The following is an 18,747-nucleotide window of genomic DNA, read 5'->3' as shown; positions in this document are numbered from 1 at the left end:
AACTAGCTTAAGGTTGGATACTTCTATAGCCTTTGGCTAGATCATGTAAACCTCGCATAGTCTGAGAAAAGAGAACCTGGTGTAGTCTGAGAAGAAAGTAAAAGTCGCTCGGAAAAACAATTCTTAGTTATACTAAGTAAAGTGCCATAGCATGCTTAAAGCCCCTTAGATCAATGTGCCAATGTGTCGTTGATGTATCACTGGACCCATGGTCAATCATTTCTGTTTAGATCCAGGATATGGTTGCTATTCGTCACTCGGCATCTAATTCTGATCAGAGAACCACTCTAATCTTGCTCTGCGAGGATGGAAGTCTGAGAATCTACATGGCCAATGTTGATCAAACCAGTTACTGGTTATCACCAGCCTTACAGCCAGCTAGTACAATATCAGCTTTAAAACCTATAAAAAAGCGGAAAACGGCCAAAGCAGGTATGCATATAAGATGTGATGTACCTTTTAGTGTTCCTATTATGTGCTCGATAAATGTTTGATTTCTATTTGATTTCAGGTCGACCTACAAATGTTGTGTCATTTCCTGTAGATTTTTTTGAGCATTGCCAGCAAAGCAATGATGTTGAGGTATGTTTTTCTTAAGTACTCTACCGTTTCCTATATAGTTTTTGCCATTATTATCTGAATTAACATTGTTTGATTTTTGTATATAGCCCCTCTTCTCCAAACGTGTACTTAGTCATTGGGGAGGTTAACCGCCATCTTTTCGACCACTTGGTACTTTAGTCCAAGCAGGCTATTGTATTCACTTAAAATCCCTTTTTGAGACATGAAACAGGGTTGGTACTTCACCTAAGTGGAACCCTTGGGGTGTTCCACACATACACATCATTGTCTCATTCCAGGTGTTGTTGATCATGATCACTGGTGCCTGAATGCCAGGCCAGGTGGTAGCGTTGACTTCAATCCTGGATAACCTTAAAACGAATCCTGGATCTTATTTTGATTTTAAAAAGTAAACCTATAAACTGAACAATAGTTCCTTTCCAAATCATTGCCATCGATAACATTTTTTCAACAATGGCAATCTGTTTCAGTATTCAAACCAAGACATATCGCAATTGTTTCGTTGTGCTAGCGCACTTCAGGTTCATTGCTCTAAGTGAAGGTAAATTACTTATGACATAATTTGATATTGATGCTGTTCTTCATATGATTATTGTAGTTTTCCGGGAATGACGTTCTGCAGGTATATAACTGTCAGCAAGTGAAACACCGACTAAATACCAATGGTTTATACATTGCAAGCACAAAACCAACAGGATTCACGCTAGATATTACTCATACAAATCCAAACAATGTTGTTGTTGGCATACGTGTACTTCTGGGTAATCACAGTGCAGAACGAGCACCAGTGTATTTGGAAATCTTTGGTCGAAATACCCCGGTGAGTATATGTTTATGTGCATGTACATGTATATGTATGTATCTTCCTGTAATAAATATCAGGTGGACTATGATGACTATGATTGATTTTTCCAGGTGTTCACCCGATCTCGATGGTATGACTTAGCCTTAACACGCGAGGAGTCATTGTTAACAGATAAAAAATTCAGTATTTTCTGTGAGTGTTGAACCAGTTAAAAAGAATTTAGCTTTGTATAATTATTTACTCATATTGTCTTCAACCAGGGCTCCCAGATATCCTCTCAATCGTCTAATTTTAGAAAGTGTCCTCTAATGCCCTCTGAATTGAAGAAATGTTCTCTAAGTCCTCTATTTCAACAAGTGCAATTTTTTTCGATGTCCCAGGGTCCGATTTAAGGTCATTTTCTCAATGCAGTAAATTTGCATCAAGATTTCATTTATTGCTTGGAAAATGCACCAAAAAGAAGTAAGCTGGTTGGTGTGATGAGTAGCAGATCTGAAATCCTTGCACTCCCTCTGTAGGAGAGTTTGCAGAATATATTCTCTATCTATTATCAATTACAATTGAAAGTGCATGATTAAGGGTTTTAAGTCGGCAGTTTTTCCAATTTCACAGCAGATTTGAGAATTTCAAATCTGACAGCTGGTTTGGGAATTGCTAGGCCGTGGTGCCTCGGGAAGCCCCTCCATGAGACTTATCGGTGGTCCTGAGGTTTCATGTTGGGTAAGCCTTTTGAGGGTTATCGAGGGTTAATAAAAGAATTATACCTTTTTTCATAGGAGAATATTTTATTTGAAATAATTCTTGATTTCATTGATTGATATATCAAAATTGAGGTGGTTTTGTCAATTTTCAACCTGAAAATTTAAGAAACTATAGGTATCTGTTTTTTACCCTAACAGCACTTTATCCCTTCAACTGAGGACTAACAACATATAAGCCCTTTCAGTCCTGACTAATCTCTTGTCCTAAAGTGATAGAGATAATTTGAAATTCAAAATTTTTGAAATCTCTTTTTCTTAGTCGGTGCCAGTGCGGATGCCTCTGGTGTGACAATTATAGACTCTGTTAAACTATATACAAAGACTAAAGAAGCATTTGGTTGGCCAGAAGACACAGATGATATACCTGATACAGGGCCTAGTAAATCAGTACTGCCTGTGGTTGATGGGTCTGCATCAAATGGATATGATCCTGACATAACATCATTAGTTCCTCTGCCCCTTACTGCAACTGACAGGTAGGATTTATTTTCAAATTAGAAATCTTAATTTAATATATCAAGTTATAATAGTCACTGCCATGGCTATATGGCTGAGTTTTGTATGCATATAAATTTTTAGAGCCAGACCACCACTCCATAGTGTCCAACCTTTACAACGAAGTATCGGAAACAACTAAGTTTTTATTTTGCCCCCAGAACTTTGTTGTAACGAGGTTTGACTGTAATCCTTTATGATCATGGATCACATCAATGTGAGTTTCAAGTTCATTGATCACAGTGTTCGTTCACCAGGTAGTAATGATATTGAAATTGTCAGATTGTCAAGCATTGTCAGATCGTCAAATGTGCATCGTGTCTCTGAATCCCCTAGTTATTTATATTCAAAAGTTTGTGATTGGAAATCCCCCTCTCTTCCGGCGTACATATTGAGCATCCAATACCACTTTAGTCTTTGATACAAATATGACCTTTTCAAGATCTATTTCCTCATTCTGTTCATTGGTATCCTTGATCAAACCTAGTGGTAAATTCTTTGTAACAGTATCGTTATCCACGTATATAAATCTTACTCTCAAAGCAGCTATGGGTAACCCAATTCTAGAACAATCTTTTTTTCTGGCCAGAAGGCCCACCACTTTCATTTCATTTGTCCTCCTGTAGGGTTTGCACATTTGTTTTATAGGCTATTGGCGAGTTCATTGGAAGTTCTTGATGGTTGTTTCTCTGTAACGACTCTTGGAGAGGATGGAGAATCTGCGAGACAAGCAGCATTAGACCTTGCTACATCAATGTTAACAATACCAGTACCTAGTAATGTTCAACAGTACACTAAATCACTTCTGGCTGCTCTTCATTCCAACAGGACTGCTTATTACAATCACAAGGTATCATCTTTGCCAGATAAAACTTGTTCTGTCTATTCCAGCTAACTTGAGTGAGACTTTATTACATTTATGTTAGATCTATAGGGTTTAGCGTTATCTGTTTTTGAAGACATCAAATTTCTAGCGACGTTCAGCAAAGAATGAAGTGTTGTTACTGCGGGAAATATTTGTGAAACATTTCCATAAAATCGCTGTGAGTTGATTGAAATTTTGAAATTGGTTATAATCGAAAGTGATGCCATTTCTGCTATGGGATTCCTCACTTGATTGGTTGGATAGTTTCACGCATACTTGTTGAACAGCGAGTAGGTGCAAGGGTAAAGAATAGTGTTTTGAGTTTGCTTGTTGCTGCTGTTGCATTTCTATGACTGACATATTGTTCCTGGAATTATTCAGGTTAACATCATCACCTTAGTGCAGGAAATCTTTATTTTCATGTTCACAGGAATTGAAATCAATTGAATAGTTGTGAGATTTTTTGATGTTGCTTGATATGATGCTATCACATCAAGCATTGTCTCGGACCAACACACAACATGCGGTCAGCAAGTGTACGCTATGATGTCACTGTTTTGACGCCGTAAAAACCATTACAACAATGTTTATATACATTGTTATGTAAACTCTTTAATGATCTTTTATGCGTTTAAATCATAATTTTTGGAAATTTTCTGCCATCCTACTTCGTCTAATAAACGATATTCGCTCAAGTTGTTTTTGTTAGCCCACTTGAGACTTTAGTCCCAGCGGGCTATTGCGTTCACTTTTCGTCTGTCTGTCCGTCCGTCCGTTCGAATGTAGACGGCATCCAGTTATTTTGGGAAGTTTTGAAGAGGGCCCAATGTAATGTCTTGATATTTGGGTTACACATGTATCTACCGTAGACACATCTTCAGCCCAAAAACTGGCCCTGTCAGATTCAAGATGACAGCCATTGTTGTACGCCAAAATCAGCACTTTTTACACATATCTAAAGTTTTTGAGGGAAATTTTGAAGACGCTTTGATCAATTACCTTGATCTTTCGTAGGTATTTGTATCCCCCAAGTGCCCATCAGCATAAGAAAATTTGGGTTGATCGGACTCAAGATGGCCGTCCTGTGACCTTTTTTGTGCCCAAAAATGTCAATTTTGGCCTGAATTCTGAGTCCTGTAGCTTCCTACTGGTTTGCCATTTTTCTTTGAAATTTGTGTTGGCTAATCTATGGAAAGAGATCTTCAATCCTTGAGATAGGTATTTTTTATCAGCCTATGATCACACAATTGGTGGCCATCTTGGTGTCATCAGTACTCATTCGTAGGTGGAAAAAGGTTTTTCCACATAATATTGAAACCTAAACATATTTTGTTACCACAATCAATTGCAAAGTTGTTGCTCATGACATGGTCTATGATTGCGGTGAGTTTCAAGGTCATTGGTTATTGTATATGGCCACCAGGTGGCGTTGAATGATACAATAACTTAGTATTTCCATATTATATTTGTACCTATGCATATTTTGTTACCACAATCAATTACAAAGTTGTAGCTCATGACAAGCTGTATGATTGTGGTGAGTTTCAAGGTTATTAATTTTTCCATATGGTCTCCAGTGGGCGTTGAATAGTAGAATAACTTCGTATTTCCTTATCATATTTGTACCTATGCATATTTTGTTACCACAACCAATTGCAAAATTGTAGCTGCTGACATGTTGTATGAATGTGGTGAGTTTCAAGGTCATTGGGTTTTGCATATGGTCACCAGGGGTGTTGAATAGTAGAATAACTTAGTATTTCCATATTATATTGGTACTGAGGCATATATTGTTATCACAACTATTTGCAAAAATTATAGCTGCTGACATGCTGAATGTGGTGAGTTTCAAGGTCATTGGGTTTTGTGTATGGTCGCCAGGGGGCGTTAAATATTCAAATTGTTTTTGAGCATTTTGAGCATTTGAAACCACTTTCCAAGTGGGCATGGTGTCCCTGGACCCCTAATTTCCATTTTTGAGCCATAGTTCGGCATACAGCTCAGGTACTGCTGAAAAAACCGCACCGCAGACGCTCAGAGATGTTGCTATGACGTCATCCCCTATTTATTAGCATAACAATACTATGTAACTGGCGCCCCGTTAAGATAAATTGATTAGTAACAAAATTACGTCGTGTGACAGAGACAGTAGACATTTTTTGCCAATTCCTATAAAGCGTTCCGAATTCGAGTGTGCTATATATCGATTTTAATTGCAATTGCAAAACGTATACATTTGTACACACTGCAGTTTTTACTTCCACATAGAAAGAGCCGGTTTATATCAAATTTTTGTGTCTCTGGACCCAAGATATAATTGCCAAAATTTAAAATGGAGCAAATTTACAATTAAGTCTTTGGAACGTAAATAAATGTTCAATCAGAATTAAAATTCTGATGAATACGAAATGCAAATTAGCCAATCGATAGGCAAGGCAATTGAAAAGAAGAAGGTCAGTTGTTGGCATCAATCCATCATGCTAAAAATACAATACTTTTTCCGGGGTTAAAAGTATGCTGATTTTTACCTCATAGCCAATAACACATTTCCGGATTGTTCTAAGTTTAAAGGGTTTAATAATAAAGTGAGAGGTGTGTCAAATACAATTAGCAAAGCTAAATCATTCAGCAGAAAAATGAAATTAATTTTCAGCTTGAATGAAAATCGTACATTATAGGGATGAATATCTTCCGTCCAAAGATGGATTCACGACCTTTCAGTTTCACTTCCATCATTCTTGAAAACAGTGTAAATTTGAGATCACAGCGGCCATAAAAGTGCTTCGAACTGAAAAGCGTTCATTATATGTGTTTTCCCTCCATTCAAAAAGACAATACAAATTAAATCAATAACTATCTATTTGAATCATAAGCATTGTATTGTAGGACGAGGCCCCCCTCGTTGCGAATACTAGTTTCTTTTATTACTTTACAAATGGAGCGAATTTAAATAACATGGTTTCCAGAGTAAAGCTCTTTTACTGTGTAACTGAGCATACATTCATAGAAATCAATCATTAGAGCATTATCCATTTTCCAACCCCTATGAAGCTGAATTTTAAAAGAGGGCCTCGTTAAAATTCAAATGAGCTTTTTCGCGAAAATTTGATCGCAAAAATAAATATCTGTTTTAAAAATCCAATCAGATAGCGAAGACTCCTCTATGATTGGCTTAGCCGCAGTGATCAGCAGGTGTTCACTTAAACCCGCGATAATGTCTACCGTTTTAATTCCGGGTTTTTAAGATCTAATTGTATTTCAATATCGATTTCTGTGAAATGATTAGATGATTTGGTTTTTGGGAGGAAAATTTTTTTTGCACAACAGAAAATATCTTTGACAATTGTGCAAAGTCTAGGATTTTAAAAAATTTTATTTTGCAAAAACGAAATCCAATTCAATTTTACTTTATTGAACTAGGTTCATTCAAATCAATAAGACCAAGGGAAAAGGTTTATCTGAGGTATTTGTTCCTTCCAGCTGTAGTCGCTGTCTGTGCTACTTATGAAACAACAATTGAATTGTGTAAATTATTAGCCTTGGATTGACTAGTCTATGAGCTGGGGGTGTATTTGGACAAATTTAACCCACAGAATGCATCATTTGCCATTTTATTAAAAGCTGACAGGCTGGCCAAAGTGCCCCTTGGGGCTCTTGGTATGATTATTGATTAACATTTCTGACCTTTTGAAATTGCCAGTTTTCATCCCTGACGTTAAGACAAATTGACTTAAAATCTGTAGCCCTGATCTACCAACCATTGTTTGTACATTTGCCGGCATATGTAAAATATTAACCACTTAATGCTGTACCTCAGTATAATCTACCAATGCTCCATGGCCCATGGGCCACTTGTTGGTCTGTGAGATCCGTGACAAGCAAAGTATCATTAACCTTTTGAAACATTCCTGAACGATTTATAAGGATGACAGTAATGTTGTATTGATGTTGAATGAAACCCTTCTGAAATTTTTTTTTTCTTGTTTACTGATTCTGTGAATTATTTTTTGTGTAGGATCAGGCCCAACTGAGCTATGTTGTGCAGTGCTTAATGCCAAAGCAGGTTGAACTAGATGGTGAAGCGTTCCAGCGTTTGTTAGTAACAGCACGTTCAGTAGCAGTAGCTAGGCCTATTAATTTTGTCCGATTTACAGAGGCAGATAGCAGCACAATGATCGAAGACCACAAATCAGGTACTGAAGTTCAATACAGTGAAATGAAGAATGATAGATCTTTGATTTTTAGGCCAGCCGTAGGCTGAGCCTATTACTATACAAATGGACTGAATTTAAATGACATTGTTTCCAGAGCAAATGCTCTTTTACTGTGTAACTGAGCACATATTCACACAAATCATTCATTAGAGCATTATCCATTCTCCAACTCCTATAAAGCTGAATTTTGAAAAAGGGCATCGTTAAAATTTATATGACCTTTTACGCGAAAATCTGAACGCAGAAATATCTGTTTTTAAAAGCCAATCAGAAAGCAATGACAACTCTGTGATTGGCTTAGCCGCAGAGATCAGCAGGAGTTCACGTAAACCGACGGTATCGTCTACCGTTTTACTTCCGGGTTTTATTAAGTCTAAGCTTAGCGTAGCTTAGACTTATTAAAATGACTCGAAACGTGAGAGTAACCTTTTGAACATCTCCTTGATAAATGCTGCGAGTTGAATGTTGAAATTTCTCATGAACATCCAGTGGGTGGGCGAGCAGATAGCTATCGATGCGGATTTTTGATTAATGCCCTCATTTTTGTGGGCTGGGATGTGGGAAATTTTGTATTGCTCGGATCAATGAATCAGTCACTAGCACTAGTGGCGCCGCGTTTAGTGTACTGTCGGAGTTAAATTTGTCAGTTTTATGGATAATCTTTTAAAATATAAATTATGACGTACTTGAAATTTTTATACTCATTTTTGTCAGTAGTAATATTAATGAAAAAACTTTACTTTTGATGTGCGAACAATTGCTGCACTGTACTAATTTGCATAATTGAACATCTATCATATAAACCAGATTTTTTAAGCATATAAACGTACAGTGAGTAGCTTCAATAACGCCTTTCGGGCTGCAGGCTCTGTGGTTTATAATCGTGCCTGCTCTCAGGATGTTTATCCGGCGCCCGGCGCTGGCTGGCTGGTCGGACCTTAAGTTTGAGGCCATGAGGGTAGAGAGGAGACGCTTGCCTATGCGCCTCTTAACGTCAGGGAATATTGTCTTTATACGAATGGTAGTGAGTAGTGCGTCATGTAGTACACGACAAGGGGGTGGATATTGTGACCTAGTAAATACCAGAAATGAAAAAAACTTATGCATTTGGTAAATCCCAAAACTGATGGACTGTCAGAGTAACCCGACTGTAAGTCATGCCGGGCACAAAATGTTTTTCTGATGTAAACATGAAGGGACTTAAGTCCCAGCGGGCTATTGCGTTCACTTTTCGTCCGTCGTCCGTCCGTCCATCCGTCCGTAGACGGAATCCAGTTATTTTGGGAAGTTTTGAAGACGCTTCAAGGTAATGTCTTGATAATTGGTTTAAACATGTATCTACCTTAGACACATCTTCAGCCCAAAAACTGGCCGGGTCAAATTCAAGATGGCCAACTGGCAGCTATTGTTGTTTGCCAAAATTAGCACTTTTTACACATTTTTGAAGTTTTCGAGGGAAATTTCGAAGATGGTTTGATTTCCTTGATCTTTAGAATCTATTTGAATTCCCCAAGGGCCCATCATATATATGGGTATTTCAGCGCTGCTAATGTAGTGGGAAAGCTACAAAATGGTGAGGAAGCTACAAAATGGTGGGGTACCGAAAACATGCGAATTCCAAATGCTGAGCTTATGAGAATGTATTTTACATCTGCCGTCGTTATTGTTTCATTTAATACCCATAGTTTGTTTTGATTGACCATAGACGTGTAAGCGAACATTCACTTTACATTTCAAGCACGTGCACGTTCTAATCAATAGGGACTGTTACACACACACCAGTACATGCTCGCACAGTACATATGTATATTACATAGTGATAGATACTGTAATGCAATGACCTTAATATGGGCACTTAACTGCTCCATAGGTTCATAGAAACTGGCATGTGTGACTTTGATTTGGCTTTAATACTGCCTGTGGGCCTTTAACATGAAAGTATTGTTGCCTGTCACATTAATGAATTTTAAGTAATCGTGTACTGAAATGTTGTATAATTCCAGGTGAAGTTAAGAACACTGGAAAGCTTATGGATATTAGTCCCAGTGAATCAAATCATTTTATGGTTCAGCTAGTAAATCACTTCTGGGATCTATTAGCGAAACGACCAGTGAATCCAGCACTAGCTCCTGCGTGTTTACCAGGTACAGTTGGTGACAGGCAGAATTCATATAAGTGACTACGTAGATGTATGAACTTTTGTAAAATGTATATCTTTAGGTTTGACTCATATTGAAGCTACAGTGTCTGCAATTGTTGATATCATCCATTCCTACACCTCAGTTGATCTTGATAGCTGCAATCTGGCAACCAAACTCTACGTACGAATGTTGCTTTGTGAGGTAATTCTAGTAGCTGTATAGCCAGATTGTTCGATTTTTCTTTTTTTGGTGTTGTTTTCATGGACTTGTGCCCGAGTGATTTCTGTGTTTTCCTCATACATAATTGTTTTTTCATTGATGCAATATAACAAACAAAAGAGACTTACTTCACATGGTAAAAGTTGCAAAATGTTCAATAAAACGATAAACTAGTAGAATGACTTAATGAAGAAAAATGTCTTGCGAATTATCTATTTCTTGATTGTGAATTGGCTCTATATGGATGTTTATATTGACAACATGTTTATGGCATTGTTATTTGATTTATAGGATCCCACAATAAGTTTCTCATGCAAACAAGCAATGGTGCGAGCTTTACGACCGCGTCATCGCCGACGGAGAGTGTTTATACCATCCCCACCTCATTGTAGTACACCAGGAGGTACTGTGGTATACGAGGATGATGAAGCCGAGAAAACTTCAGCCAGGGGCCGACAGAAATCACCTCAACTGTCTGAGCATGTTGCAGAAATAAATTATGAGGTAAATGAGTAAATAAAATGCTGTAAATAGTAAGTTTAATGGTGTATTTACTTCTTTTGTTTTGATGGGTTACGTCGTTATTATCGGTATTATTTGTGTACCTGTCAATATTGTTGTTGAATAATTGCCTAGCCCATCTAACTGCATTTACTAACTAGGTCAAAAATATCTAGTTTACTAGGTAGCATCAATTTGTCAATTTAGCTAAAATAGATACTGTTTGTGTTGAAATGTAATCATTTCGTTTTATAGGAAGAAATGGAGTTGGAACCAGAAGAGGCTAGTGCTCCTCCTAACCCAAGTCCTTTAGAGGCTCTTCTGGGAAGTGGTAATTTTCCACCTATGTTAGATATTCCGCCAGATGCTGATGATGAAACTATGGTTGAACTGGCAATTGCATTGAGTCTTCAAGAACAGGTAAATCAGAACCAAATTTTTTGTGGCCACCTGGAAGTAGTGTTGTTGTTAGTGCGATAACCTTCAATTCTCGAAAGATTTTTATTAAACTTAATGCACTGGTGGGAATTGGTTCGAGGCACATTATTATAGAAATTTGGGTTTTCAGGTTCCTTATGTTGCCACCTGGGGCAAGGATAATAATTCTTGGACGATTTTTTCACCACTTATGTTGATCCATGTTCTAGTATTTACATCCTCAAACTGATTTTTGATTAAGAAACTGTGGCAGATTATGGCTTTACTAGCAAGATATGTTCATATAGGAGTCAGTACATGGGTTGAAAATCCCAATACATGTAAGATATTTCATGAGAATGTAATTTTATAATGCGAAAATGCGAACATATGACATCATTTTTGTAGCCTGGTCAAAGTGGTGGTTTGAGGTTACAAAGTCTTGGACTTGGAGTTCAAAGTCAAGTCGAAAGCAGCCATTATTCAGACACAACAGCATCAGCTCCAGGAAGTGATGATGAAGTCGGTAGTACAGCTGCTACAGATGGATCAACACTAAGAACTTCTCCAGCAGAACATGGGGGTAGTGCCGGATCAGAAAGTGGTGGCAGTGCAATTGATTCTATATCTGGTGAACAGAATGGTAAGAAACATTGTTCGCTATTGCTATGATAAATGGGAAAAATGTTTAAAATCTGTGATCCTTTGAAAAATCACCGGTTATGTGATTTGCTGGAGGTGCTACTGACAGAACACTCCCATTTCATAACGTGGACTGTTCTTTGGTGGCGCCACCATTGAGAGTCTCCATGTTGAATCTATGTGGTTACCTATTTAAGTCTTGTTACAGCTAACAGAAAATACTTCAACCCTCTATTGTTATTCTTATTATTATTACTGTTATTGTTTTTATTATTCCCTTTTTTACACACTGAACGAATATAAACTACTGTAACTTACTTCCATTGTTGGTGAAACCATAATATATCACAAGTACTACAGTGCATTGACAAGCACTGCACATGATATTAATCAGAACTCCACTGTACTCACAATTAGCCTCTAAATATCAAGATTTAAAGCGCATTCAAACAGTATCCATGTTACATTTCTTATTCCCACAGCACGAAGTTCTGTGTATTAGTGTGCGTGCGTGCGTATTAGTGTGCGTGTGGTTATGTGTATGCATCGTCTATATATATATTGATAGAGCTGTGTAAATGACAGACTGTGTGGCCTCTTGATTGATCTATCTTTCACCCTACAAGGATAACATGATACTGCTGTGAAAGATGATTATGAGTTATGCGTCTAATTTACAGTCAGTGGACGTAGCAGTGCATATGGTGATGCTATACCTGAGAGTGCTACTACCGGTGCTCGTAGTGAAACTAGTAGTATTGGAATACCGATGGGTTCAATGCATCATGAGGAAGGACTAGATACGGATGCTGATTATGATAAATCAATCAAGTAGGTATCAATTGAATCGTTTTGGTTTCCCTTGTGGCTGGAATTAGTTTGGATAGTTGAAATTTTTTCCAGATTACATGATCTAAGATTACGTCTCCTGGAAAGGTTATTGGAATATCTACCTGAAGTACGAGATGTTGGGGGTGTCAGAGCTATTCCCTACATGCAGGTTCTGCACATGTTGACTTGTGACTTAGACAGTGATGAAGAAAAGGATCGCCTTGCACTTGACAATCTTCTCACATCTTTACTTGCTGAACTCAACTTTGTGCAGGAGGTAAATAAATAAAGTGTATGTTGTATATGAATTTTGCTTTTTCTCATTAAAAGTAGCTATGGGCGCTACTTGGTATATGTCCTAGATGCCAACAATTCCTTCACATATATCTGCACAATAGGGATGTTGGACACTGACCACTGTCTCTTTAGGCTTATTACAGTTAAGGCATAGTGGCGATTTTATTCACAAGAATCATGCATAATTTACATTTGGCTACCAATTTAAGCGATAAATACTTTTTTTTCAGGATGTTAGTGATGCTGATGAAATGTGTAGGCGAACCCCATTCCATGAGGTCAGGTTGATTATCATGCGGTTACTGAGTGTGTTGATGTCAAAGGGGAAAATGGGATTGAACAAATCATGCGGCGAGGTTTGTTGTTTCTTTTGATGATATGCTAGTATCCTGTCTTAAAGGGCAAATGCCCTCTAAATCTTACTTTCTGTGATTTACGATTTAAACAATACTCTTTACACCGTATATTCTGGTCAATGAGCCAAGGTGAATATTAACCTGCTTGGGACCTAAAAGCTGCCAATTTTTTTGATTTTCAGTATTTGTAACTATTTTTAGACCACTTGGGACTTTAGTCCCAACAGGCTATTGCGTTCACTTCTCGTCCGTCCGTCCTTTGTAGCGTTATAGTGTCCGTCTGTCCGTCCGTAGATGGAATCCAGTTATTTTGGGAAGTTTTGAAGACGCTTCTATGTAATGTCTTGATATTTGGGTTACACATGTATCTACCCTAGACACACCTTCAGCCCAAAAACTGACCCTGTCAGATTCAAGATGGCTGATTGGCAGCCAGTGTTGTTCACCAAAATCAGCACTTTTTACACATTTTTTTACTTTTTGATGGAAATTTTGAAGACGCTTTGATCAATTACCTTGATCTTTCGATATATTTCAATCCATCAAGAGCCCATCCGCTTATGAAAAATTGAGTCGATTGGACTTAATATGGCCGCCCTATGAGCCTTTCAGTGCCCAAAAATGTCAATTTTGGCCAGAATTCTGGGTGCTGTAGCTTCCTACTTGTTTGCCATTTATCATTGCAATAGAGAATTCCGTTATCTCTAACGCCACTTTGGTCGGGGTTGCCAATGACCACGAGATGGCGCTTAACAATCACTTTGTAAAAGACGATTAAATCTTCATCTACGACTTAAAGATCATTTTAGGTAAGTATTGAGCGACTGATTTAAAATCAGTGTGTTATTATCTTTCTTAGGGTGCCATAGACTTATCTTATCGCATTTGTAGGCCTTAGAAATATCCTATTGTTTCGCGAAATGAGCGTATATTTCAAGCGGCTGCCAACCATTTTAGTTCGAAGTTCATATGCAGTGAGGCTCCTAGTAGGAGGGTTACTATGGGAAGCCGTATAAGCCAAAATGTATTCAATTCAATTTAGCTTTAGTGTTTTAAGTGATATGAGAGCATCACTCGTCCGATTAATGTCAATTTCATTTAGCTATTTTCGACATTTTCATTTGGATTTGTTTTGTTTGAATTTTAATGTCGTTCTATCTATACAATATGGTTTTCATTATCCTTTGTCTCGACACCAGCCAGTCCGCCAACTATCCTCGCCGGTCTTAACCTTCTTAAAAAATCTTAACTTTATGTATTGGAAATAATACTGATGAATTGAATAGTTTATTAAAACTTTCATTTATAATTTATAAAAGCTGATTGAAATAATAACAATTAAAATTACTATAGGCATTTACGGAAATATTAGCTACTTACATGTATTTACATAACAAATTGAAATATACAGACAAATTGAAAATGAACAAGTTTGAATAATCTATTGGGTTGTACAAATTTACATTGATTATCTAGATGTACCGGTACGTATACATGTAATTCCTACATTTTGTACCGTCGTAGCTAGCGATCGCTTCATCGTACATGCGTTTTCCACGTTTCACTTCCTTTTGAAATATCGTATTATCTTGTCTTTGAAAAAATTGCCATAAATCATTGTCAAATGAAATTTGTTCTATGAACAGATCATGATGACCTGTCCACACAACGAAGAAACACGTAATCTCTGTGTTCATATTGTAATCTCTGTTTTCAAGAATGAATTTGAAAATCTGTCCTATGTTCCGCATCGTCCAATTTCTCATGTCAGTGGACCAATTCGATGTTGATTTCGGATCGTGCTGTTTGTCGAGTCCTGGCTTTATAAGTGTACGGTCGTAATCATCAATTAGTTTTTGCTCGATTTGTGCATCGCTTATTTTGAATGGTGTTTTATTTTCCCATGCCCAAAAGCGTCTCGTGACCAATTCAGTTTTCGTGCCCATCGTCCTTAAACCACGAGCGCATAAATACGATTTTGATTTGTCCACATTCAATTTGACAAAATCATCATATCCCTGGATCTCAGCCATTCTGAAATGAAAATGAATTGAATTTTTCAAATTAAGAAGCACTCTTAACTAACATGTGTATAACGTTTATTTACAGATGGGGAAATATGACAATTGCTGTTTTTGTGAAAACGCAAGAAATTATCCGTTCTCAGAGATAAAGAAACCGCATGAAGATGGCAAATTGGTGTGTTACGACATTGTTCGACACAATGATCCAACATTCGTGAATCACTGTAAGACCGCGCTAGGAAAGATGGGTAAGCAGCTAATGGTGACGTCGAAGGTCTGCTCAAATCATTTCATCGATGGAAAGCTGACCGATATGAACCCGTATCCATACGTTACAAAAGAGGAACAAAATATGCAAAAAAAACGAAAGCATAGAGATTGCTCACGTCCAGTGATAAGTAAGAAGACGATGCAGGAGATATATACGGAGGTTGCGGTTGAAGGTTTGGGTGATGGGAACAAGATGAGCCTGACATAGTGCATCGCATTTGATGAAATGACACGAGATGTTGACGTTAAGTTCTTTACCGGTTTCGATAACCGTGCAACTTTGAAAACTATTTTGAATTTCTTGTCTCAAAAAGCTGCCTGTATGGTTTATTGGAAAGGTGGTCAAACAAAAGAAACAACGTCGAAAAATAAGATGGGAAGATGAATATTTCATGCTTTTGATGCGTTTACGTCTGGGGTTATTGGTTCGGGATTTATCACACCGCTTCGATATATCAATTTCTGCCTTGAGCTCGATATTTTCTACGTGGATTCGTCTAATGAGGCTTGAATTCTTCATGTATCATTATCTGGCCTTCAAGGAATCAAATCTAGGCTATTCTACCAGCTGCATTTGTTAAGTTCTATCCGCGAACATGATGTATAGTGGACTGCACGGAAATTTCTATTGAAGCTCCAACAGCGCTCGATCTACAAACACTCTAATACGATAAAATTTCTGATTGCTATTACTCCAAATGAATTGATATCGTACCTTTCGCCCTGCTACAGAGGTCGTGCTAGTGATAAACTTATATTCACTGATTGCGGTATTCTCGACTTCATTGAACCGCACGTTGAAATAATGGCTGACTGTGGCTTCAAAGTTCGGCAATGTCAAGGCATGCAACATTAGTAATCCCTCCAAGTGTTTATAATAATGCACAGATGACCCAAGATTCAGTGAAAACCACATCCCGTAATGCAAACGTCAGGATATATGTTGAGCAGGCTATAGGGCGGATGAAGAATTTCAGAATTTTAAAGAATACGCTAGAGATCAAAACCGTTCCTTTAATGGATGATGTAGTTATTGTATGTGCGGCTATATCAAACCTCAAGCGTGCACTTTGCTCTTAGTTAAGAATCATGTTATTATTATTAATTAATTTGTGTAATAATCACATCATTTCTGTTTACTTATTGAATAATTACTATGAATAATTGTTTATTAGATAAGCTGTGTTAATTTTAATTCTATCGCCTTACTGTAACTTAATTTCGAATAGGCTTAGAAATAATGCCTCTATAGCCTATTAACTAGAGCCGATTGTAAATAACCATCCATCTATATATTGTATATCGAATTTTTAATTCTAGCGTTGAAATTGGTCTTCAAAGGATTTGGTTCCCTTAACACAATAAAACATTCTTTATTTTCAACAAATTTGTTTGGTTTCCATGGCCAAGAAATCTCCTGTGAAGAAAAAGTATGTAGCCTTCACGTACGTCTACCTCCAGTGCTTCATCTAGCATTAAAAAAGGGCAGGGTGCTGATTTCAAATAAGGGCATTTTTGTGCGTGATTCCATCGGAGCAAGGGCACATAATAACGCACTCACGTCCATTTTAGGGGCAACCTGCAATGTTCCCTATTGCATAGAATCGAGGTACCCCTACTACAATTGAGGACTAGAAACTATGTTTAACTCTGATTTTGCCATGAGTGACACACTTGACCACAGTACATCCTTACACCTATGCCTGTCAATGAACAAAAGTTAATCTAGATAGGGCTTTCAAAATGATTTGGAAAACCAGTTGCAGACAAAAAAATTGCAGAAAAAAACGAAAGTAGCAAGTAGCAAATACAGCGAAAAAGTGCCAGCAATAGTGTATAGGCGTACATGAAATTGCATATTTATAATCTTAGAAATATCAAATTAATTGGTTTAAATTGATAGTGTTAGTGATTGGCAAGTAACTGTTGATAATTGGTAAGCAGCCAGCTTAAGAACACATTATTGCTATTAGGCTACTCAAACTAATTGTCTGTGCGAGTCTCTCTGCGAGTTCACCGAACAAAGTTTTGTCTAATAGTCTAGATAAAAAGATCCAGAGCATCACGATGTGTTCAAAACGAAACAATCCATCAAATATACACTACCAGCTTTACAACGGCAGTCGCTAGAATGATTGGCAGTAATTTGGAAGTCAGCCAATTTCCTGGAAACTTTAACTAGGCCACGCGTCTGAGGCACGTTTTCACACGATGCACACTGAGTGCAGTACATTTGAATATAACCACTGATCACATGAGCTACTATCATTGATATCATATGAGATATTTCATAGCCGTCCCAGGAAACTTACTAACAGTCGGATGCGTCGGCTTATTTTGAAAGCCCTGACTCATTACTCGTGACTGACAAGGGCAGGATGGCGGACCTACGGCAAGTGATGAGGGCACAAGGGCGAGCATGGGACACATCTGAAGGGCACAAGGGCGTCTATTTTCGGGGGCGGGGCGGACCGCCCTTCTATTTTTGGCTAGATGAAGCATTGACCTCAGATCCAGCTCAAATCGCCTTGCTCCGACTATTAGCTCAGTAAAGTGGATTGATATTGTGCATTTTGCCCTGCTACGGACGTTTTCTAAAACCAGTCAATTCGCGATTCGAAAGTTCCTATTCTATCTTGGAAATGATGGCTAGTTAAAACGCCGCATCTCCTTCAACCGGGGCACCCGCTAGACCGCTTAGATGTAAAAACAGAGACTTGTGATATCTTTTATAATCTAATGAGATGCGGCTCTTAACCTAATATATCATTGTTATTCCTGTAATTTATTTGAAATTCAGGTTAGGGTCTTGAAAATACACTAAAGCTAAATTGAATTGAATACATTTTGGCCTATACGGCTTCCCATAGTCAGCCTCCTACTAGGAGCACCACTGCATATGAACTTCGAACTAAAATGGTTGGCAGCCGCTCGAAATATACGCTTATTTCGCGAAACAATAGGATATTTCTGATTTTAAATCAGTCGCTCGATGCTTACCTCAAATGATCTTTAAGTCGTAGGTGAAGAATTAATCGTCTTTTACAAAGTGATTGTTAAGCGCCATCTGGTGGTCATCGGCAACCCCGAGCAAAATGGCGTTAGAGATAATGAAATTCTCTATTTTTGACGGGTATTCTTTGGAAAGAGATGTTTATACTTGAGAATGGTATTTTTGATCAGCCAATTATGACACAATTGGCAGCCATCTTGGTGTCATCAGTATGGCACCCTTAGAAACATAATAACACACTGATTTTAAATCAATCGCTCGATGCTTACCTCAAATGATCTTTAAGTCGTAGATGATGATTAAATCGTCTTTTA

General features: G+C 37.7%; 1 protein-coding gene across 1 annotated transcript in view; it reads left to right on the top strand.

Annotated features, from left to right (window-relative positions):
* LOC141909150 (E3 ubiquitin-protein ligase UBR4-like) overlaps nt 1-18,747 on the top strand; it is a 200,331-nt gene that overhangs the window by 75,486 nt on the left and 106,098 nt on the right. Inside the window, exons 29-43 of the mRNA XM_074799535.1 lie at nt 231-432; nt 512-582; nt 1,181-1,402; nt 1,498-1,579; nt 2,408-2,624; nt 3,292-3,493; nt 7,524-7,701; nt 9,726-9,866; nt 9,943-10,064; nt 10,374-10,586; nt 10,839-11,003; nt 11,409-11,643; nt 12,323-12,473; nt 12,546-12,750; nt 13,001-13,126. Coding sequence (XP_074655636.1) covers nt 231-432; nt 512-582; nt 1,181-1,402; nt 1,498-1,579; nt 2,408-2,624; nt 3,292-3,493; nt 7,524-7,701; nt 9,726-9,866; nt 9,943-10,064; nt 10,374-10,586; nt 10,839-11,003; nt 11,409-11,643; nt 12,323-12,473; nt 12,546-12,750; nt 13,001-13,126 — 2,532 coding nt within the window. The remainder of the gene's footprint in view (nt 1-230; nt 433-511; nt 583-1,180; nt 1,403-1,497; nt 1,580-2,407; nt 2,625-3,291; nt 3,494-7,523; nt 7,702-9,725; nt 9,867-9,942; nt 10,065-10,373; nt 10,587-10,838; nt 11,004-11,408; nt 11,644-12,322; nt 12,474-12,545; nt 12,751-13,000; nt 13,127-18,747) is intronic.

The sequence above is a fragment of the Tubulanus polymorphus genome, chromosome 7, assembly GCF_964204645.1.
Source record: "Tubulanus polymorphus chromosome 7, tnTubPoly1.2, whole genome shotgun sequence".
NCBI lineage: Eukaryota > Metazoa > Nemertea > Palaeonemertea > Tubulaniformes > Tubulanidae > Tubulanus > Tubulanus polymorphus.
Note: the sequence above shows the minus strand (reverse complement) of the source record. Positions and strands in the feature narration are given on the sequence as shown.